The 25001-nt window shown below is 46.7% G+C and overlaps 1 protein-coding gene across 1 annotated transcript in view; it reads left to right on the top strand.

The window, feature by feature from the left end:
• The window catches only part of TRPM5 (transient receptor potential cation channel subfamily M member 5), a 473179-nt gene that overhangs the window by 166102 nt on the left and 282076 nt on the right, over nucleotides 1–25001 (top strand). The window contains exon 11 of the mRNA XM_069625407.1: nucleotides 3815–3938. Within this exon, the coding sequence (XP_069481508.1) occupies nucleotides 3815–3938 (124 nt within the window). The remainder of the gene's footprint in view (nucleotides 1–3814; nucleotides 3939–25001) is intronic.

Raw genomic sequence — 25001 nt, 5'->3', positions numbered from 1 at the left:
AGGCCTGGCAACACCCCTGACGCAAGTAAGGACTAACAAATGGTCACATGACTTTTCGCTCGCAAAAAAGCTTGACTTGTGCCCTGACAGAATAGAATGCATGCAATTCATATTTAAGAAAAAATTGTTAGATGAACACTCCTAGAACGGGAACAAATTGCACTGCACATGTAGAAATAGTTTACTTGTTTATTTGTTTGTTTGTTTATTTATAATGTGCTCCCAACCCGGGGGTAACTAGGCGTAGTTTACAAGGATATGCACTTTCTTGGTTACACAGGTGGCAGTACAATCGTGAATTACAAAATATCAGATTTGCACAAGAAGAAGTATATAATATGCAATAATGAGCAGTTCAGAGTTAGTAAAAATTGAAGAAAGTGAGAATTACAGACATAATAAATTAACTCAACTGGAGTCTACAATAATATATAATTGTCATAAAGCACCAAAGTATTGACTGAAAAGGATACAGTACTCAAAAGGATACAGGTGGTAGGGTCTTCCGGATCCCTGTTCACACGATTTGATAGTTGTGAAGTCAAGTTAGACCTTCCAAATGATACAACTCTCTGACTGATGAAACAGGCAGAGAGATGGATCACTGGAAAGGGCGTGGGTAAAGTATAGGAAGTCAGCCTAGAACAAAATAAAGTATCATAAGAAACTGCCCCAAATGGACTCTCTATGATAGAACTGTATTTGGCATTAATTCACACACTGACCTTATGACTAGGGTAGAAGAATCCAGCAGAAGTCTCCTGAGGAAATCCAGAAATAGAACAAATGACAAGGAAGGGAAGATTAGTAAGGGAGACTTATCCCGAACGGCACGAGGCTCACGCTAGATACCGGGTTGGTGCACCACATGATAGCGTCCAAAGTACCGTGCACTATCACCTTCCAACAGTCCTTGAAAAAGCTTCCTTCCCACGTAGAGAAAAGTATAGAAATGAATAAATCCACCTGTTAATATCACAGGTGCCAGGAGTTGGAAATAACGCCCTTTTGTGGAATAAACAAAGTACACGCGGTTCGGAACAGCCACGAGGAAAATAGTGTGCGAGTGTGGAATTACACGCGAATAGGATTCACGCAGTCTTGGAAGCAGGCTTGAAGACAACGTGTGCGTATGAAAATGCACGCGAACAGGATTCACGCAGTCCAGGCCAGCCGCGCTTGAAGACAGCGTGCGCTTGTGGAATTGCACGCGAACAGGATTCATGTAGCCCAGGTCAGCCGCGCTTGAAGACAACGTGCGCGTGTGGAATTACACGCGAACAGGATTCATGTAGCCCAGGTCAGCCGCGCTTGAAGACAACGTGCGCTTGTGGATTTGCACGCTAACAGGATACACCCACCCCAGGACAGCAGCGTTTGAAGACAACGTGCGCATGTGGAATTACACACGAACAGGATTCACGCAGCCCAGGTCAGCCGCGTTTGAAGACAGCGTGCGCTTGTGGAATTACACGCTACCAAACAGCTCCAGGAATCAGCGTGTGGCGGAAAACACGCTATAGAAGGCCCAAGAAGCAGCTGAGGACGCAGATCGGAGGTTCAGCTACACAATCGCCAAATGATTCGATCAGAAGCAGTGAGTGAAGTTTCCACGCTACTTATATACGTAATGCTGTAGTTCACGTGACAAAGCAGAATTCACGTGAAGTTAGCAACGTGAAAAGTGCAGACGTCGTTTTCCCAGCAATGCATTGAACAACCGCCATTTGGAATAGAACGGTCTAGCTGTTCTATGAGCGTAAGAGGTAGAACCACGTCCAGCATGCATGACAATAATAATATACAGTTCAGGATTACTAATAAACAACGTGGTCAAACAGTATTTCATAGATGCAACGTATAGCTACAAGGTGTAGGGATGTCGTGAGGGAACCTGGGCGAAGGTGCCTACTCTGGAGAGTCTTTGGAGATGAGCCAGAGTTGGGTTTCTTTCATGAATTTGTAAAACGACTGGTCATGCAATTTACTCATGTGCAAAGATGTAAAGAAGTGGAAACAGATGGGTTGGGAAATAGACTGGAATATAGGTTACTTTATTTGCAAATTAAGAAAATAGGCGTGGTGAAAGGAGGGGTGCAGGGCAAACAATGCAAAGGAGGGCATCAGACTCAAATTAGGTGATTAAAAAAACTGGATCCAATGATTTGCTGCTGTTTGTCCCGGTCATAACGTATCCCTCCATGTCCACCTTGGCATAGGTCAAGTTACATTTCGTTTTCTAAATAGTTTTTTCCTAGCAAAGGAACACTTTCCTTACTGAAATTGTTTTAAAATTATTTCCCAGGGCACCTGCCAATGAGCAACTCCCTGCTAGTGACTTGAGCCTGGCACTTAACGGTGACGTTCATGTTTGCACCTTATTAGCAAACCTGTGCTTGAGCATTTGTCTCAATGTGGACATTTCTTCTGATAATCCAGGACTGTTTTGTGAAGCAACTAAGCATGCATTTTGCACCGGGGCAAGTTAATCCGTTGGTTTTTTTGGAAGGGGGATTGGGCCCTCTGTTTCTAGATCAATACGTAAGTGTTCCTTTTTCATTTTCTTATTTAATTGTTTGTGTATTTTACACAAATCACAAGAAAAAAGGGGTGTAGAGGAGATCCCTTTAGGAGACATGCAGATCAGGATAAGGTTAGGACTTCAAATGATCAACGTGGAGAACTTCAGCCAGGGTCGTTAAGGAAGAGTCGCATGGCATGCAAGGTTAGCATCCCAGCGTTCCACCGCAAGCATGCCCAGCATTACATAATGAAGGAGCCTAGAGTTAACTATGAATGCAAGAAAAACATTTAAACTGGTTTTCCCCTAGAAAAGGTAAAACCTTGTAAACAGTGCATCAACCATCAAGATTTGGAAGAGTCTTAAGGTCTCAAAAAGCTGTGAAGTTTGTCCAGTTGGAGATCAGAATTCTTCTAAAATCTGGTCAAGTTTTGGAGATACAACATTCAGAGAAAATGGAGAAGGAAGGCTTCCAGGAGCGACCCTCCCTCTTCTCCCATCTGAACCACAGTTTTACAGGAGCTGGTACATGTTACAGGAGCTGGCACATGTTGCAGGAGCTGGAACATTTCTAATTACTGCCAGGTTGTTTAGAATGATGGATTCATCCGGCAACATGAAGTTCCTATTGGCTCCCAGATTTATTTTGTGTGGAATTTCTTTCCATAACTTTTCAAATTGTGGGCGGGAAACTAAGAATTGAATGTTACACATCCCTTCAAAATCAGTCCTCCAGCACATAGTTGATGTTGAGAGGCACAGTTGTATCCCAGTCATGACAGAATTGGTTTTTGAGGTTTAGATGCGCACTTATCATCTTTATGTTTGAGTGGCAGCTGTCGCATGTTTCATGCCCCACGGACGACTTGCCTAGGTCTTCTATTTGTTTGCACCAAAGCCAGGAAGTCAAAAGCCATACTACCACAGCCGTTGAATTTAAGTCACTCGTTCCTGAAGCCCAAGAGTAGAATGCTCCCGCCGGGTTCCAAGCCATATCCCACAAGCCTTGAAATAGCACCCCACTCTTGATAGTTTTGGAAAGTGCCGACACACCCAACTTGACAGTGATGGAAATATTGTCTTTAATAAACAAATTTAGGGGTAATTAATCTAAAAGTAACCGTGCACACATCAGTCTTAAGTCAAACTAATGAGCATGCAGCATCACTTTGCAGGCCTTGAGGAAACATGATGCGCAGAACAGAAACTCTTAGCCACTTATGAATGTTTTGCTCTCGATAAGGGTACTTAGAAATGCTAACACAGAGCTTTTCCATCTTCCCGTGGTCCCAGGGGCAGGAAGGTGTAGCTGCGGCGCTGGCGGCCAGCAAAATTCTCAAAGAAATGGTAAGACTGGAGACCGAGACGGAAACGGCACGAAGTATGAAGGAAGCCAAATATGAACATCTCGCCCTAGGTAAGTAATATCAGGCATTGAGGAGCAGAGCAGTGACATGATGATATGGTGCTGAAACAATACTCCTCAATTCAGAATTGAAGAAGACATTTGAAAGGCTTTCCAGAGCACCTGTATTAGGCTGCAGTCACCCCCAATAGAATAAAGTCTCTTTGGGGATATCACTTGAGTCGAGCAAGATCTTCTTATACTTTAACCTTTATACTGTGTAGTGAATGCAGCTGCTTCTGGACCCATTTTTAGGCCTGGCTAGATAAAGCTTTAGATCTCCACCAGAGGTCTTGAAGATTCATATTAGAGTGGTATTGGTGTCAATAGGCTGCTCCATGGTGCAGAACAAGTGTATCATGATGACATCTCTGTAACAGTGGCAGCCTATTTGCAGAAGCATGTGGAACTGTTAAAGTTGGGGAGAAAGTTGTCAAATGTTGCTTTTAACAGCGTGTATTGTTTTGATGTTGCTTGGTGCATTTTGTGTTCATATTTGTGGTGCATTGCATTATTTTGCTACTGTACCTATTTAGGATGACTGATTTTGTTGGTCTTTTCATTAGATTTTGTCTATGGCTTCCGCTGTTAGTGCGATTAAATAATATAATAACACACCTCTCGTTCCATACCAATCAGCTGCTCTGTGATGCAGTGAGTGCCTTTCATTGGACTTTTTGGGAACTCTCTTCAAATCGAGGCAAAGCCTATAGGTCTGGCTTTGCATATGTAGAGGGTAAGGTTTTTTTGTACTGTGGTGACTTCAAATAAAACTGAGCTCCCTTACATTTACCAAGCCAGCCCTATTGGCTTTTCCAGTGCTCATTTATTCTGGTAATCATTATGCCTCGGTGGGCATTATGTTTAGGAAAGTAGTGCCCGCACCATTATGTTTGTTCTTTTATCCCACTTTTGTTTTCATGTACACGTTCTGTTTTGGGTCTTGTTTAACCTCTGATTTTGGAAAAGTTCACAGCTCTGATGGGTGACTGCCTGCATGCTCATACCTGACATTATAGAAGATTTGACACACCATTTTGGAACATGCATTGAGCTTTGTCGCCTATTGACCAAAATGGTAGTCCCAGTCCGAAAAATAACTTCAGCCACAACACAGGTATTAAGTTTACTTGTGTAGTGGATTAAGTTATTTTTGTGACTGGGACTACACTTGGGGTCAATGGGTGGCTCACATCAACGCATGTTACTCATTAATTAAAACATGGCTGTTGTCAAGGGTCAGGACTCCACAATGTGGTAAGTGAAAGTAGAATGTCTATGACATTGTGGCAGGCTTTTTAGTTATTTAGTTTGCCTACGTTTGGCTAGGTCTGCATGCTCTTGTGTTTTACTGTTGAGAAAAGTAATGTTTCTCTGACAATCTAATCCTGTGCACATTGTAAGGGTGCAGAAGAAGGAGACTGACACACAGGTGGCATGTTTGGGGTTAAAGACTTTTATTAAACAAGAAAGCAAGAGAGACCCTATCTTTCCCTATTCCTAAAAGGGGGGATTCCCTGCCTCAACTAAAGATAAGGTGTCTGTCAGGATATATGTTTACAAAAAAGCATCCACTGTCCTGTGTCAAGAAAACCTTACTTCTGCCCCTTACGTCTGTCACACAGATTGTCAGGGGGAAGGGCTTCCTTCCACTGATAGTAAAGTTACAAACAATACTTTCTCAGTGGGCCAGGAGAATGTCTCCGTTCTCCTGAGGTCCAATTTCAGATAGCCCAGGGGTATGGCTCCCTTTCCCAGGCCTTTTTGGACCCTACTGCCGGTCCTCGTGTCTCACACGTTGTCAGGGGGAATGGCTCCCTTGCCCTGATAGTAGAGTTCCAAACAATACTTTCTTGGTGCTCAAATAGGCCAGGGGAATGACTACCTTCCCCAGGCCTTTTTGGACCTTTCTGTCGGTCGAGGTTACCAGAAGAACGATTTCCTACTCCTGGTATATTGTTGTCAGTTCCTTACAACCAAGGGGAATGACTCCCTTCCCCATGTCTTCTTTTTATTAGGCTTCGCATCTACAACACCCAATTCTGAGTGTTAGGAGGATTTGCGACCCTGGCTTCTCTTCTCTTTTCATCTGGCCCACTTGGTTCACTTCTCTGCCAAGTACTGCCATGAGGAAGATGACTTGTATCTCGGTTTAGGGTCCCTACACCTGGTTTCTCGTCTTCTTTGAACCTGCCCACTTGGGTCACTTCCCTGTCCAGTACTGTCATGAGGAAGATGACTCGTATCTCGTTTAGGGTCCCTGAACTTCCTTTGACTGTCAGTGTCTTTACCCCTGCCACTGTTGTGAGGGACTTTCCCTCCCAAGTTCCCTTTACTGTGCTCAGGGTCGTCAACCATTCCCTGGTGGTCAACGGGCTTCGTTCCACCACTGCGATGAAAAGAAGGTTTGTAGGCTCTCTGCCCCTGCCGTGCCACCCAAGCATTATGGTTGCATAGGAGCCTAGGGATAACTGCATGCGCCCTCTTGGTAAGCCACTCTGTGTCCCTTTTGGGTCTCCTGTGCCAGCCATTACCTTTTTGTGGGTTTCGGCATGTCACCAGGACTTCCTGGGATGACGGATCTTCTATTTGGCTTCTCCAGCATCTTGCTTTCCCTGTGGCTGTGCGACAGCATTCCCGGCTCCCTTCTGCATTCAGCCCTCCTCTCAACACTGCTGGGCACCAGTCTGCTCCTGTAGACCTTCTGATCATCAGACGCTGCCGTCTGCCAGTGTCCTTGGAGCTCTCTCCCTCTGGATCAGCGAAGCAGGTTTGTATCACACGCGTTCGGTGCACAGCACACCTGCAGTCTTGCGCGACTGCCCGAGACCTAGTGTTTAGTCAGTGTCTGTTTTTATACAATGTTGCAAGCAGTGTCTGGGCCCATTCTATAAATCCTTCATCTATCTCACAGGTTTCATCTACATTGCTCTGCGGGGCCAATTCGTCCCAGTACTTGGATTACCTAGATTGTTGTTGTTTTTGTTCATCTAAGTACTTTCAAGAACCCTGAGGTACTCTGCCTTATAACAGTACACAGATCTACTGTCTACAAAGATGTTCGAGGAGGAAGGAGAGGTTAGAGTATGAGGGGTGTGATGTTCTCATAAGGGCTGTACCCTAGATGGTTGTCCTTATCCCTACAGGGGGAGTCCCTCCACATGAGATCCTCCTGCATTATACCATCCTGCGCGCCATATGCCCTACTTAAAAGACCCCAGCTGCACTCGGAGACTGCTGTAGTATGAGACTTTTAGGAGTGGCTTTATGATGCAAAAGCAGGTTTTGGGTTATTTTAATGCACTGGTGCAAGTGCCACAGAAGCATCATGCAGCACAGAAGCAAGATGACATCATTAAGATGTATTCATTTAAAGTGTTATGAATAAGACACCCTACCAGTTCAACTACTGCTGGCAATTGCTTATATTCATCCCTTTTCTCAGCATCCATATGTGTTGCACAAGATGTACATATTCCTCTCAACTCACGCTCTTGGGCGATATTACTCTTTGCAGAATTCAGTTTTACTTCATAGCATGCCACGTCCTTTCAGTGAATCACCCTAGCAGCAGCACTTCCCTCCAAAGGATTTACCTTCACCGATTGTAATTCTATCGCCCTTGCAAGACACTTTAGCAAGTGGATAGGTTAAAAATGGAAGATGCAAGATGGTGTTGGAATGTTCCCAGGCCTGTACAGCTCACACCGAAGCCCATCCCCCACCCACGTCCTGCATCCCACATCAGGCTAGTCGTCCAGAAATTGTAAACACACATGGTCCAATTGATAAAGTCATAAATGCACAGCTTCTGAGTTGCAAAGTGTCCCTCAGACTCTATTCCTGCATCACCCGGCACGCAAGCCCACTTACTAACATGGAAGTTTAGGCTGCTGTAGGATGTACTGTATATGGGATCGCCGAACCTGCAACCATCCCTCGACATTCATATGTGATTGTCAGCTTCATCCTCAAGACTTGCATATGAATGAGACACGTGACTCACATGGTTACAGCAGCCAGGTCAAGGGATAAGAGCTACCACTGCATGTACTCAAAGTATTTTACCCAAAGTTCCTCCTGAAGAGCACCTACCACTGCAGACCTCAGAAACCACAGAAGGGATTTTTTTATTTTTCCTCACTTAGAGTTAATTGTGCACGATCTACGAAACCCACATACCTGCAATCTATACTGAAAGGAGAGTGACAGAGAAAAATAGCTCAACGCGAGTAATGATATGTCCTTCCTCTTCTTTGATGTGGCCTTAACGTCCATTTCTAGGAGCCCTTCTAGTGAAGGGGTTTGCAGAAAGATAAGACTACGGAATCACCCTTTAATGACTTCTTATCAATTCACTCTCTGGGACATTGGTACATAATTGCACCCAAATGAAGCTTATTGCGATCATAATTTAGCCAGTGGGTGCTTTTATGTATAAGTGTCAGCTTGTACGCCTTTGAGTGGGTCACAATGGAAACACTTTTGCTAGTACTGCAACGTAAGGTACCGTCAATAGCAATAAATGTAGTTTTACATTTTCATTAGAACTCCCGGCATCGATGAGTGGTTGCCCCTGTGCAACAGGGTGATCCTTTGATTTCTTCATCATAACATCAATTTACCCAAATGCCATGAACTTGCCATGTAATATTGGATTGCATACAATGAGGATGAGTAGTTGAGCCAACCGCATATTCGCCCCTCCACCCTACCCCCTGTACCTATAATTATTAGATCTATGACCTGCTGAAGTCATTTCCTGCGTTCCAAAAGGGATGGTTGCAGAAACGACACCTTCCTTTGGAGCCCTTGCAGTCAATGTATATCTGGGCTACTTATAATGATTTAAGTAGACCTTAATGGTGGAGATTTCAGCTTCTTCAAGGTAATCTTTTTCACACCCACCATTATGTCAATGTTCTAAGCATACCTTCTCATTTCTGCAAAGTTGTTTGAATCGCGGTTTCCTTCAGTAGACCACCTGCACCACCTGGCATACTCTCTGCGCGGTTGAATTTCACCCTTCCTTGCTACCATTAGTTGGGCAACCAACTGAATCTTGGAAAAAAGCTATTAGGACTCTGACAGGGAGCACATGCTGGGCAGAGAGGTGCCAGTCATTTAGTTAATTCCCTCCTCTCTTCCAGCTAAGATTACCATTTTCCCACTTCTCCAGAAACATTTTTATTCTAACAATTCTTATCACAAAATGACAAACATCGATCCAATTGTTAGAGCAAAAAAGGACTAGTGATCATTTAGCTGGATGCAGGTGGGCTTGAAAAGATCATCATCATCATAAAACTGTATTCTGCATAGGTATTCATCCCATCAAAGTAAGAACAAATAAGAGGGGGGCGTGGCCAAGATGGCAGACTGCGCAGACGTGTGGAGGATGAGCATAACCAGCATCAAGGCGCACCAACAACCAGTGAAAAGATGTGAGATACCGGAGAACAAACAGGGGAGGGAAAGTGGTGCAGAGTACGGGCGGTACACCGCAGGCCCTGGAGAAAAGATGGCAGGTGGCATCCTACCTAACACTGGTTTGGTAGAGAGCTGCTGACAGCCGACCAGCGAGTGCCGCGTGAGAGGGAACGGTAGCGCCGGGTGAAAAACCCTGAAAGCAGGGACAGAAATACACCGGGCGGACTGGACAGGAGCGTGCAGCAAAGAGGGACGCCATTTAGGGGTCGCCAGGGGTCGCAACTGCGACCCCTGAGGTCTCCCTTGCTACCCCTGTGGACTCCCTTGCTATCCCTAATAAAAAAATAAATTAAATAAATGCTTTTTTTTTTTAGTGCATGCTCCTGGGCCGTCGCCAGCGCCATGTGGCTCTTTGCTTCTGCAGTGCCTGGCTTTCTTGATCAGGCCTCTTTAAAAGAACAACACAAAAAGAACAGGGGTTCTACAAGTCTAACACTTTCAGCAGTGACGCTAAATAAGGAAGAATAGGAATACCAAATAATGTGTCTTTCTCGCTCGAATTGTATACAATAATTGCTAGACCCATTCAAGGTTTATTTCAGGCACACTTGAGGGGGTGAGTCACTGATTTAGTCTGTTCTTAAACACCTCAACTCAGCCTTTCATCTTTTTGAGGTCGATAAATGAGTACCAACACAGGTTTGGTGATATTGGACGTATGTTTTTTCTATACCAAGCGCTTAAGCGTAAGTGCTATATAATAACACATCATTATCATTTGGCCATGGACGTCTGCTTGCGTTCAGTCATTTGGTAATATGGGCCTATATACACTGATCTTAATGATACATATGGCGATCCATTCTTGTATGAAATGTACATCACAGCATAGTGATATTAGAATCATATTTTTCGTAGTGTACTTAGGAACACAGCTTTTTGGCTTACTGCACAAAAACCCAGACTCATTTAAAAGTGGAAAAGGTCGCTTTAATGTGACAGGCCAAAGCTTACAATCAAAACGCTTAACTTGCTCCATGGCCTAACAAACTAAAGAGATATTTGAACAATCAATTAAATAACTTAAACATTTTCATTTTCATTTTCCCCCAACAATTAAATAATTAAATAACCAATTTCCTCCCTAATGATCCCTTGGATCCTACCGTCTCCTTGCCCCTTTTCCAGGCGTCCCGCTTTCTCCCAGGGGCCATGCCCCTCCAGGCTCAATACCTGTTCCCCCGGGGTGACCTGCTTGTGCAAACAGCGCCACCCCCTCCTTTCCCGTGTCATTCCCCCATTGTGCTTCCCTCCCCCACATCAAAAGGGGCCATGCCCCCGGCACCAGAAAAACCCTCCCCCGAGGAGTTCTTTCTGCCCCAACCCCCCCCCCAAATTTTTCTACCTCAAACTTTTTACCCAGTCTCCCAGCCAAGAACCCAAGTCCGCCAGGTAGTGATTATTCCCATACACGGACAAGTGTACCCCATCCTCTCTAAAGATAAGGAAACCCTCATATGTTATTTCCTTATGGTCCATGACCTGCACCGCCACCGAGGCACAAAATTTTACCATTTCCCTGTTTATCCCCTTCCTGGCCCGCTCTATTGCTCCCTCACTTCTCGCTCCCCTCCAAACTCTTCGCGGCAACAACTTAGTGCACACAACCACCGCTTGAGGCCACATATCCCGCACCCACACTAAGTCCCTCTTCATTTTCTTTAGCAGAGCCACCCCCGTATCTCTCACCAGGTCATTCTCCCCAGCATGCAGCATCACCACCCTTGGAACCCCATAGCGTTCCCTCATCCCTGCCAATATGGGCAGCAGCTGATCCCACCGCAGGCCACCCAAACCGTGCCATCTCACCACCACTTCCTTGTAACTGCACCCCAACTGCCTTCCAAACACCCTTTTCTCCGCCTCTTTCCCAGCCCACTTCACAATTGAATGGCCAACAATCCAAACTTGCGCCAACTCCCCCTTCTTTTGCGCAGCATCTGAAACAGAAATTACAAAAATTACTGACAAGTCAAAAATATTACAACAACAACATTTTGCCCACAAAGTCCTCCTCCACCTTTCTTCAACATTCCCCTTTTCCAAAATCCCTGACGTACCCCTTGTATTTCCCCAACCTCCAACGCCCCAATCTTTTCATCTTGTCTTCCGAAAAACCCAGTCTGGTACCCTCAATGCTGCGCCCATCCTAAAAGAATGAGTCCCGAAATCCTCAGCCTTTTCTCCCACCGTCACCAGCGCCTTCCGCAATACCCCTAGCACCTGTGCCGCTGAAACCGGCGATCCATCCGCATGCTGAAAAACCAAGCCTGACTTACCCCCACAGCGCTCCTTCCACACCTTGCCTGCCTGAACTGGGCATAAAACCTCGCTCCCTCGACCCAGCAGAACCCAAGAGCCCCTTCCCTTCTGATCCGTCTTGGACCTTTTAATCTTGATGTCTAAACCTTCTTCTGTAATTTGAACATCTTCCCATTGCAGTCCCCCTAACCCCCCTTTTCCCCCGACCAACTCAGAAACCCTGAAAGCCCCAAAGAATAACCATGTAAAACAAGTCGCAAACAGTTCCCCTTCCCATACCGACCAGCAAACTCCCCCCACCACCTCAATCAACCTCTGCAGCAATTCAGCCGATATCGGCCTCCTCTTATCCTTGTCCCTCTTACTCTCCCTTGCCCATCCTTTCAACATCCTACTCGCCATCTCCCCCCCACTTGGTTGAAAACCCCAAAACCATTTCCCGTAAAAGGCAATCTCTGCTAGCTTTCCTGCTATCGTTGCCCTTGACCAGCCCCTGTCCATGCACCTCAGAAGGAAATTTGTGACATCATCCCTCCTCCACTCTTCCGCATCCCATCTACCCTTCCAACTACAAGCTCCTCCTCTAATAAAATCCTCCCAGGCCCTCCTGTATGACTTCTTAGATGCCGAGGCCAATGAACCCTCCACCAGAGCAAGCGCTCTCAGCTTCCTATCTTCCACAGCTCCTCCGGAATCTGCTGCCCCTCCTGATCTGCATCTGGAGCCAATCCACGGAATCTCTGCCATTGAAAATGAGATAATGCATCAGCGATGCCATTATCCTTCCCCGGCACATGTGTTGCCTTAAACACCACATTCCATTCCATGCAACGCAGGACAAATTCTCTCATCAGTCTTGCCACCCTTTGATCCCTAGCTGACTGTCTGTTCATCACATGGACCACGCATTCGTTGTCGACATTGAAGTTCACCTTCTTGTTTTGCAACTCCTTCCCCCACAACTCCAATGCCACTAGTAATAGAAAAAATTCAAGAAATGCTATACTCCTCCCTTCCTTCAACCACCTCGCTGGCCACTTTTCCGCACACCATTTCCCCCCCCCAAACACTCCAAAACCACCATGCGGCCCCAGCTGCATCCGAGAGTATCTGAACTTCCCATGTCACCGGGTCTCCCTGCAACCACATTGACAGTCCATTGAAACTCTCCAAGATGCGCAGCCAAATTCTGCAATCCTCCCTCACTGCCCCCGATACTCTTATCCGATGATGTGGGCACTTTGCTCCCGCCATGGCCCTTGCCATGTTCCTGCAAAAACGTCCGCCCTGGGGCCACCACCTTACATGCAAAGTTCAGATGCCCAACCAATCTCTGCATCTCCACCAGCATCATTTTCTTGGCCCCCACCGCTTTCTCCAACAGTACCACCAATTTGCTCACCTTGTCATGCGCCAAGCGTGAGGTCATGGCCACTGAATCCAGTTCAATTCCTAGAAATGTTAACACCACTGCCGGCCCTTCTGTTTTGTCTTCGGCTAATGGTACACCCAGCTCCTCCATCAATTCCTGAAACAACTTTAGCATTTCTCTGCAATCCTCCTCTCTTTTTGCCCCGCTAATGAACAGAAAATCATCCAGATAGTGCAGCACAATCTCCCACCCCGAGCTGAATGAGAAAACCCACTGTAGAAAAGAGCTGAACCGTTCAAACAAAGCACAGGAAATTGCGCACCCCATTGGCAATGCTTTGTCTATGTATATGCGGTCCTCAAACTGCAAACCCAACAACCAAAAATCCTCCGGGTGCACCGGCAATAACCTAAAAGCCGCCTTGATATCGCACTTGGCCATGAAGGCCCCTCGCCCTTCCTTCCTTATCAGCTGAACCGCCTGGTCAACACTTGCATACACAACCCCACATTCTTCCGGGGCAATGAAATCATTAACTGACATACCCTCCGGCCATGACAAATGATGAATCAGTCTGAACTCCCCCGGCGCTTTCTTGGGCACCACCCCCAATGGGGATATCACTAAGTCACCCGGCACGTCATCAAATGGGCCCACTATCCTTCCTGCCGCTATTTCCTTGTTCAATTTTTGTCTTACCACCTCAACATTCTCTCTCGCCGACTTCAAATTTTCAGCCCACCGACGCACCCTAGGACCCTGGTAACCTAATCTGAACCCCTGACAAAACCCCTCACTCAAAATCTTAGCCCCTTCCCTATCCGGATAAAATTGCAACCATTTTTCCAACACACCCACTTTAATTGGCGTAAAAGCTTTTCCCCCCAACCCCTTTTCCTGAACCTCTCCCCCTCCCCCTGTCTCCCTGTTGGAAACACTGCGTGAGAGGGTGTTTTCCACCACACTTGCTACACTCGTGCCTGAACCTACACAGGGTCCTTGCACAGCTATCCTTATTGTACCCCCAGCATGCTGCTGAGGACTGACCCCTGCCTCCTTCCCCTGCCCCCTCATGGGCAGGGCGACCAAGAAAGGGCCGGAAAGGCACAGGCAGCCCACTTGCTGTGTGTAATGTCGGGGCAGGCCTCGTTGGGGCCATCCATTGCAGCCAGAGATCCATATCTATCTCCCCCCAGACCGCCTGACTGTCCTCTGCCATTCTCGCTCTAAATTCCTCATCATACCTTACCCAGGCAAAGCCCCCAAAACTCGTGAAACCTTCCTTATTACATCCATATATTTAAGCAGGGCTACGCAACGCTCCGGGAATTTTTCGCAATACACACTGGCATAAATGATAAACGCCGACGTCCAATTCTCAATGGTCACCGGGACCCTCGGGCGTGAAGCCAGTTCCCTCTCTTCCTCCTTAGACCCCTCCTTCGCTCTCACTTCCCTATGGAGCAATTTGAAGACATCCACAAATTCCCCCGCCTGAATCTTCTCCCTGGTCGCTGCCATCAAGTGCGCCCACAATGGTTTTGTTATCCCCATATATGGCAATTTTTTCACCTTTCCTTTCACTTCCACCTCCTTATCTTTACCAGCTTGCACCTCGAGCCCCACTGGCTCCACCACTTTGTCCGTTTGGACCTCCACTGAGCAAATGCTCTTCTCAACCCCCTCGGCTCCAATGGCCTGCACACCAACTTCTTTCCTTACACCTTGAAGACCAGACCGTTCATCCCCTGTCCCCCTATTTGTGACCCCTCTCTGCCATGCAGATGACCATTCCCTTTCCCGCTCACCTCTTTCCACACCTGCCGCCTGTGGTCTGACGTCCACACCGATGCTCCTCCTCTCCTTTCTTAGAGGGCTCTTACTGCAGGGACAAAACATGTCAGCACACTCACCCAGCCAATAGTTCCCTTGACCCCTTTCACCCCGTCCACCCTGCACTTCCCTTTCCCTATCCCACCTTGAACTTCTTCTCTCCTCCCCCCTTTCCCTTTCCGCCCTGTAATCTTCCAATTCCCATTGGCCCACATATTCCTCCCATCCAACTTCATCACCCCTTAAATACCATTGCGGATGCGAGCTCATGCCCGAGTTGAGTTGATGATCTTCTTGCGAGCCCGGGGCGTCCGCCCCGCCACTCATTTGACGTCTTCTCGGCGGGGTTGTGGAAACCCCTGCCTGGTCCTCTTCTCTCGGGCGAGGCATTCCGACCTCCACCCTGGAATCCTCATTGCTAGGGGCTGTGCTGCGCCCTCTAGCCTCTCCTTGCGTTGACCGAGGAGGGGCCGTACTGAAACCCTCAACCTCCACCTGACCAGCGGGGGCTGCGCAGCGCCCTCTGCCCTCACTCCTCCTACCCGGGGGGCCGTTCCGCGCCCCACTCTACCCTCCTCAATTGATGGGGACCTCTCCCTCCTTCTCCCACCTGCACTCTTCTGCAGGTATTTACCCCCTCTTCCCCTCTGCCCTGACACCCCCTTCTGTGCCCCATCCCTGCCCCTACTGTTGTTCCCTCGAGCCCCTCCCTTTTGAGCATTCTCAGCTTCCCTAGGGTTATCAATCCCTTCCTCCCTCCCTGGCTGCCCACCCGACATCATTTCTCCCTCGCCCGCCCTCCTGTCTATCTCCCTCCTCATTTTCCTACCCCTGGATTCCCAAACCTCCCCTCTCCCCGCCGTAGGGGTGCAAGCCACCACTGCCACGAGAGCCCTGTCTGCCGCAGCTCTACGCTGCGGCCTGTCCCCACTTACCTCCCCTTCTCCCGTTACTTCCCCTACCGCCCCTTCCAATTGGGCCTTAGATGCCCTGCTAATGATTTCCAGGGCCTTCCTCAGAGCCCCAGCATCCACCAGCCCCTTCTTGCTTGCTCCCTGGCCTACCATTGTGCACAATAATCCGAGCGTGCACTAAAAATATGCCCCTTGAAGCTAAACTAGGTACTCTAAGCCCCCGAGCCAGTACCTACCCGTGGACCAGTACCCCTGGCACTGTGCAACCTGAACAAGAAAATTAAAACCCCCAGAAACAAAAACACACAGGGGGTGCTAACCAATAAACTAACCTAAATAGTATTAATTATTAATAACAGAAAACTACTCCCCAAAATTATGCTTACCTATTTACTACTAGTATTATTGCTATTATTATTTTATTTATATTATTTTGTATATATATATATATTTTTTTTTTTAAACCCTATTACAATATTCTACCCTTGTAAGCACCCCCTCCCCTCTACCTAGGTGAAAACCCCGAAGCAAAGGGAGCCCCAAACCACCAGCACAGGCACAAAATAGTGCTAGATAACTGCCGTGCACACTGCCACCTAGCGGTGCACAAGCAGCACCGCACCACTCCCTCAGCAAACCAACGCGGTCCCTTTAATGGAGCTGCACTGCCCCCTTCCTACACGGAGCCGATACCGCGCTCACACACACGCAGACGCCGGGAGACAAACACTGCCGAACTAAGTGGGAATTCCACTGAGGAGCTGCGGGAAAGCCGCTAACCCTGTGCTCCCAATCCTTCTCCTAACCCCACACCCCGCCGGCACACGAACGGAGGAAGGATGTGCAACAAAAACTCCCTAACGGCACCCCAGAGCCCTCAAGCCCCCAACTACCTGCAATACCACCACGACGCACACCAGGAGACAAGGGGACACAACGGTAAGCAGCGAGGGGTGTCTTATCTACGGCACCCCTCCTACAAATGCACACAAAGTATATATATTAATTTTTTTTTTTTTTTTATAAACTAACAAACTACCTAACCGCCCACTCTACTAAGACTCCCCTACCTCACCTGCTCTATCTCGCACACCTAGGCCCAGGTACTACAGGGAAGGCTCGGGAGCAGGCAACAGGACTTGACAATCACCAAGTCCTAACCGTCGGCTGCCTCCCGAACCTTCCCTGAGCCCTTAAATACCCCCCTAGGGCCCCCCATGTGATGCCACTTCCTGTTTTGTCAAGGGGTGAAAGGTTGTGTTCCATCGCTTCCCACGATATCACTTTGGGGTGGGGTCAAAGGACATCAATTCATGTGATGTCATCAGAGGTCAAGGGTCATGTGATGTCACTTCCGCTACCCCTTGCAAGAAAAAGTTGGATGAACTCATCCAACTAAGCCTGGCGCTCTCCGTAAGAGATCTTGTGGAGCTTGTTCATTCGTTTTGATATATATTTGTGCAAAACTAAATCAAAGTTTTTATCCAGCTGAAAATTCGTGTGTAAAGCTGAAAAGTAGATGTCCAAAATGGAGTTAGAAAAAACTTCAAACTAGTCTCAAAAATAGTTCTTGAGTCACCAACTTGTAAACCGCTAGTTATTATCAAGCAAGAAGCAGACTTGTTTAGTTTTGCGTATGGTTGTTTTAATGCCAATGCATTTCGGAGCAAATCTCCTTCTTCAGGGCGTTAACCACATTACTAAATTCAACTTATTCTTCAGTTTTAATCAGTCATTATAATGACTAAACAAATCAAAAGGGTTCAACAAAGGATACATTAGTCCCATATGAGGGAAATCACTAGTCAAATAGGGTTAAAAAAAAAGGATTAAAGACATTACATAAATCCATGTATGTCAAATGTCACAGTCTGCCATTTTGAAGATAACGAATCAATACTTGATGAGTAAGTAAAAATGTACATACCCATTAATGGTAATTCCCAATAGTCAGAAGAAGAGGTTATGAGGAAGAAAACAACAACATGGCATCCTTGTTAGACAAATATTCCTTAATGTTTGTGCAAAAGAACAAACATATTCAGAGTGCTGTACATATCTGAAATAAACTCAAACTACCTTCGTAATCTCCGGTGGTGCCTAACACCATTATAGAGTAGAAAACTCTGTACATTCAACGGTTCAGCTGCAAGTGATCTAAACAAAAATAACAAATGTTCGATGAATTACTACCAATCATTAGAGGAAACTCGTGCGTACTACCGTGTACCTTAAAGCATGGATTCTAGGCTCACCCGTTAAAGTATACTCTCATGTATTCTCTCAGTCTGTGACCGTTCTGTTAGGAGAAAATGTATGGGCTTTATTATTGTACTAGCTTTATATCAACTCCCTGTGCCTGTTACTCAATGAACGGGCAGGTTGTGCTTACCCTGATGTACTGTGGTTCTGCAGCGTGGAGACTGTTTCAGCGAGCAAGCGTCGCGTAGGAAAACAATGATCGAGCTTGTGTACGGGTTCCTGTGGCAACCCCGTTCAGCGTACGCAATCACGTGGCGCGTGGCCTGCGTGGCGACGCCTCGCGTCCCGCGTCCCCATGGAAACGGGGAGACGGGACAGTCAGGGTGTCCATATGTGTTGAGTTACGTGAGTTCTTCCTCTGTTTGTTGTGATTGCTTATCTATTCTCATTGATACAGCGTTGAGCGTTAATTCAGGAATATACTCGAGAATGTTATAACACATGTTTACATTACTGGACTCATGTTCATGGTGAATTCATCCCACGAAATATTATCTTCATCATGTATTATAAACAAAAGAGGTAAAAAGTAATGGCAGTGAATTATTAATGCATTATACACATAGAACAATAACTTTTTTGTAAATCCTACGTAATGGCAAATATCTTCTTTGTTGCACCAATACTTCACTTACATATTACATTACATCAAAGAAAACCAATCCAAAGAGAATGATCCCATGTTAGTGTTTCCCTCATAACCATGCGATCACGAGCATGCCCAGTTGATCTCTTCGTTCATTCCTCCTGGGGTTAGATACCCCAAATTCTCAATCCAATAACATTCCCTCCAGTCTAGTTTAGTTTGTATGTTCTCATGAGGATCATTACTTTGAACAACTTCCAACACCATAAATCGAATTTGTGTTAAATTATGTCTCTCTTTGAGCCAATGTCTTGCGACTGCAGAGTTTGAGTTCTTATTACGTATGCACGAGCGATGCTCGTTCCAGGGAAGCTTTGCTTTTCTCTGGGACTGACCCACATAGAATTGTCCACAAGGACACTTGATGCCATAAATGATGTTTGTTGTGTCACAGGTTGCAAATGATTTCAGCATGATCTTTTTAGTTGCTGCAGTGTAGACACGGGAAAGTTCCAACGCGTTTGGTGTCTGGTTGTTTCTTTCGTTGTCTTGTTTGCACTAGGCTGTCTCGAAAGTTTCTACTACGTTGATAGGCAAATGTTGGTGGTTCTTTAAAGAGTTCCTCTGTTCTTTGGTCGCAGGATAACACCTGCCAGTGCTTCTTTATGATCGATTTAAAACGACTACTTTGTGTTGAAAATCTGATGACAAATACCAATGGTGGTTCAGTTTTTACTTTTCTTGTGGCTGTTAGTAGTTCATTTCTGTTCTTTTGGTCCACCTTACGTTTTGCTCCTGCTATCTCTTCCTGTCTGTATCCACGTTTCAAGAACTTCTCACCCATTTCGTGGAGTTCTTTGTCATAATCCATCGGATCACTGATGATGCGTTTTACTCTAAGCATCTGGCTGTATGGCAGGTTTTTGATTAAGCTTGGTTCGTGAAAACTTAATCTGTGAAGCAAATTGTTGCGATCTGTTGTTTTTGTGTTAGTCTTGTATTCATGTTCCATAAATTGCACATTTACATCAAGAAAATGGATGTTGTTCCTGGAATGTTCATGAGTGAACTGAATTCTTTCGTTGATTGTGTTCAGATATGTGAAAAATTCCATCAGGTCTATCTCTGTGCCTGTCCAAATGCCAAACATGTCGTCTATAAATCGAACCCAAATGGCCAAATGTGGCTTCCATCGCTGATGACTTAGTATATGATCGGACTCAAATTTATGCATGAATGTATTGGCATGTGAGGGGGCCATCGTGGCCATCGTGGCTCCCATTGCAGTTCCTGTTATCTGCATGTAAAACTGATTTCTGTATTTGAAATAAGAATTTGTCGATATGAAACGTAATAAGATGATGATGAATTCCTTGTTTGCTTCCATGTCGCCAGTGTTAAAGAGTAGCCATTCAATTGCTTCAAATCCAGAATCATGTGGAATAGATGTGTATAAGTTCTTTACGTCTTTACGTCAACAGTGAACAAGATCTGTGACGATGAGTGCAGTACTGTGGCTAGTAGCTGAAAGAAATGCGTCGTATCCTTAATATGCGTTGTGGTTCTCTAGATAAGGGGTTGTAGGAAGTAGTCGATGTACTTTCCAATTTGCTGTAATACACTGTTTACCCCGGCCACTATTGGTCTTCCGGGAGGATTGGTGAGATCTTTGTGTATTTTAGGCAACATGTATAGATTTGGGATGCGTGGATTACTGTTCATCAGAAACTCATATGTGTGGTGATTTATCCATGCGTTCTCCTCAGCTTCATCTAATAGGGTCTCTAAGCTTTGTTTGATTCTCATTGTTGGATCACTGTCCAATTGTTTGTATGTAACAGTGTCTGCAAGCTGTCGTTTGCATTCTTTGTCATAATTCTCAGTATCTAGTATAACCAATGCTCCCCCTTTGTCTGCAGGTCTAATTGTTATTGAGGCATCGCTGTCAAGATCTTTCAGTAATCTAAACTCGTAAGCTTTCAAATTCTTGTGTTTTGTACTCTTGAAATTGATCTTCTTCAAATCTTTCAAGACTTGTTTTTCAAAAACTTCCACTGCTGGTATATTGATTTGTGGTATACATATGGCGATCCATTCTTGTATGAAATGTACATCAGATCATAGTGATATCAGAATCATATTTTTTGTAGTGTACTTAGGAACACGGCTATGTGATGCCACCTCCTGTTTTGTCAAGGGGTGAAAGGTTGTGTTCCATCGTTTCCCACGATATCACTTTGGGGTGGGGTCAAAGTACATCAATTCATGTGATGTCATCAGAGGTCAAGGGTCATGTGATGTCACTTCCGCTACCCCTGGCATATTGGTGAAATGACGTCCTTGATGAGGAGCCGGGAGAGGAAGAACGCAGCGTGAGGCACCCGGATCATGCTCGGTCCAGGGGCTGTCCACCGAGAGCGGGAGCACCTAGCGCCGCAAATAAGGGAGCAGAGGCGCCATGTGAAACGTCCCCAAGCTGGGACAGAAACCAACGGAGGCACCAGAGTGGGCCAGAAAAGACTGCGTAATCTGAGAGGGAGAACAGAGGCAGAAGGAACGCTGGGGAAGACAGCAATCTGCTGAGGAAAGTGACCAGTCAAGCGGTGCAAAGTCCTTGCAGCAATGAGGTGAGGAGAGGGACCGGGAAGCACAAGAGAAGTGGGAGAAGTGAAGGAGGTACCTGAGAAGCCCAGACTCCTGAGGATACAGGCGGGGAGACACTGCAGGCCGCTAATGGGGACACCTGCAATGCTCTAACAACAGCATGTGCAACAGTCTACAGAGAGTTAGGGGCCTGAGGAATAACCCTGATATAGAGCAACCAGCATCGCAGAACAGCCCATGGGTGGAGAACAACCTAAGCCAGGGGGAAGGGTGAAGGAAAAAAAAATAACTCCAACAAGGCCCCGGAGGAGCAGGCAAGGTTTCCTACCCCTGGCATTAGGGAAACATGGCAACTTTGAAGGCAGAGATCGACGCAGCCCTGTAGTTGGACCCCCAGGAACACATAAAGGAGGACAACGCACCAGAGAGGGGTGTGGAGAGGGACACCGGCGAGAGCACCCCGTGTGCAAAAAGATCTGATCAAGAAGAGCAAGCAGGAGGGGAGGGCAATCTGCAATTAGAGGGAGCCTCGGCAAAGTGATTTCAGGAGAAGTGGACAAAGGCATCCGAAAGAAGGGAATAGGGAAATGTAGATGGGACCAAAAAAGAGGAACGCCACACCAGGAGTGCAAGCGCACGAGCGACGCCAAAAGGCACACACGCAAACAAAACTCCCCTTTGAAATTCTGACAGGGCGGAGTGGTGGGGAGATGGCGTTTACCAATGAAGACCTGCTGGCAGCACTGGCTATGTTCAAGGGGGAGCTTACAGAGACAGTTAAGGAGTAAAGAAGAAGGAGCCAGCATAAGGGAAAAGCTCTTGCAGGCGATTGCAACCAATCACAGAGACATAGACTCACTAGGGGGCCGAGTGATGGAGATAGAGGGTCACAGAACTGCACAAAAAGGTACCTGAATGGACACAGCAGACAAAGGAGGCAGAGGAGAGGATAAGGGCCCTGGCGGAGAAGTGTGAGGACCTAGAAAATAGGTCACAAAGGGATAATATCTGGATCAAGGACCTTGGGGAGGGGGTGGAGGGTTCTGACCTGGAGGTCTACATTCGAGAGATGTTCGAGAACCTAGTCGAGGGAGAGCAGGGCTGAAGCATGGAGATAGACAGTGTACAGAGAGTGGCAAATCAGAGAGCGGACCCAAGAGCAAGACACCGGGATATCCTAGTGAAAATGCACAACTATAACGAAAAAACACGGCTCATGGGAGCGGCCAGACAGAGACGAAAAGTCAACTAAGAGGGTGCAAAATCCAAATGTACGATGACTTGTCCCAATCCACAGTTGCAAGGAGACGGCTGTTCATACCTCTCACAGGTTGAACAGAGGAATTGAATTGAATAAGAGGAAGATGAGATACCGATGGCTCTTTCCAACAAGGCTTCAATTTTGCATGGGCAATGAGGAAAAGACTGTCTCTCAGTTTGAGGATGGACGGAGGGCGCTGGGAGTGGCCCCAAGAGAACCAGGAGGGGACATTATGAAAAATCAACAAGGGGAAGCAGCAAGCGACACACGCGCTGGCTCTCAGTGGTGGAGCATGAAAAAGACAAAGAAAACATGAAGAGGGGGAAGTGGGCCCAGGAAGAGTTACATTTCGGAGGACTGCACAACTAAAAAAGTAGCCTGATGTAGGGTAAGGATTGGGGAGAGTGGCGAGCAAGGGGGCGGGGGCGAATCTCCCACAATGTTCGCATAAGGGGGCCACTTCGAGAACCTGGACAATGGATCCAGGGACAGTTTTAAGTTGGGGATACACAACCAATCTGGGATGTAGCCGGAGACAGCAAGATAGATGCTTGGTTTGGTCAGGGCAAATGGAGGCGTCAGAGCATCTGGGAGCAAACTCTGACAGGAAGGAATGTATAGGTTAAGTTCTTGGAATGTAAGGGGACTAAACAGCCTGAACAAAAGGGTCACAATCCTGCAGGAAATCAGCAAAGAAGGGACGGGAATAGTCTGTCTTCAGGAGATACATTTAATGAAGCGAGATGACGGCCGCCTACGTAGCAGGAGGTACCCACTCCAGTTCCATACAACCGCGGGAACCAAACAGGCAGGGGTTGCAATCTTATTCCACAAATTCATATGAGTAGAGGTAAAGGAGAAGATGGGGGGCCTAACATATACATGGGCATCAGTCTATGCCCCCAACCAGGGACAGGAATCTTTGAAAAATTCTTGGAGGAACTGGGAAGGTTTGGGGAGGGCTAGTTAATAGTGGCTGGGGACTATAACCTAGTAGCGTACCCGGTCTTGGACAGGCCAGGCGGGCTTAGGGGTTTTGCAACAGGGACAATGTCCAAGCACCGCGAACAAGGTTAAGAGGAGGGGCTAAACGATGTGTGGAGCCCACACAACCCACATGAAAAAGATTACACTTTCTATTCGGATACACACAAGACCTACTCCAGAATAAATTATATCATGGCAAAGTGGAGGGTGGTCCAAGCAACCAGAAGGGCCCATATAGGGAGTATGACAATCTCGGACCACGCACCGGTCACAGTGGAATGGGAGAGAGGAAACACACAGGGAGGGGCTGGGGAATGGAGACTGGAAGAATACCTCCTCAGGGATCATGATGTGAGAAGGCAGATAGAGAATGAAATACGTACATTTATGGAGGAGGGGAAGGAAGCGGGATGCAGCCAGGGGGGAGGTGGGACGCGTTTAAGTGGCATATTAAGGAACACTTCATAGGGGCATTGAAGCGGATATGTGAAGCAAGGAGAGAGGCAGAGAGGGGGCTGGAAAAAGAAATATAGGAACTTGAGAAGACCCACAAGGAGATGGGACCAAACGCGGTCGCTAGGCGACTGGCACATGCCAGAGGTCAACAGTTAACCAATAGGGTGTTTGCAAGCACCCTCTTAAGGCGCAGGCAGAGGTTCTATGAGCATGGAACTAGAGTTGGGACAGTTTTAGCGAGGCAGATAAGGTCCCGAGAACAGAGGGTGTTTATAAACACTCTGGAGGATAAAAGAGCAAGCAAGTAGCAACCCCTGTGATGATAGAAGGGGCCACAAGAGAACAAACAGAATGAGAAAAGCTAATGTCCTCTACCAAAAGCAGCAGGGGATTGATTTCAGTGATCTATAGGATTCTGTCAAATGCAGAGGAGGGGGCAGATTGGGCACTGAAGAGCAAATGGGAGAAGATCTGGGGAAGGGGGATCACAGATAAGGAATGGAATAAAGCTCTAAAGGACTGGCATAAACCATCCACCTCAGTACAGCATCAGGAACTACAATACAGACTGCTACATCAATGGCATTACACTACAGAAAGACTCCATAAAATGTACACTTCAGTGTCGGCAGCGTGTTGGAGGGGGTGTGGGGAAGTGGGAACGATGGAACATATTGGGTGGGGATGCCCGCACCTCAAGCACTTCTGGCAGGAGATGAAGTCCAAAGTGGTTGAGATACTAGGAATGGATATGGAACTTGATGGAGTGACAGTGCTCTTGAGCATTGTGCCTGACGGGGTACGGAGAGTGGAAGGGAGTGCTGGAACACTTTCGGCAAACATAATGATGGCTGCAAAACGTTGTATAGCAAAGCAATGGAAACAGAAGGAACCGCCATCCATTATACAATGGTATTATGTAATCTGGGACACTGTGCATGTGGAGAAGATGGTAGCGAAAATACGTGAGTTGCTGAGGAACTTTAGCAAGGTTTGGTCGCCCTTTATTACTTATGCGCTTAAGGACACTACACACCTATACATCCCA

Source organism: Ambystoma mexicanum, chromosome 11 (genome assembly GCF_040938575.1).
Source record: "Ambystoma mexicanum isolate Mex_15411 chromosome 11, UKY_AmexF1_1, whole genome shotgun sequence".
Lineage (NCBI taxonomy): Eukaryota > Metazoa > Chordata > Amphibia > Caudata > Ambystomatidae > Ambystoma > Ambystoma mexicanum.
This window is presented reverse-complemented; position numbering and strand designations above follow the sequence as displayed.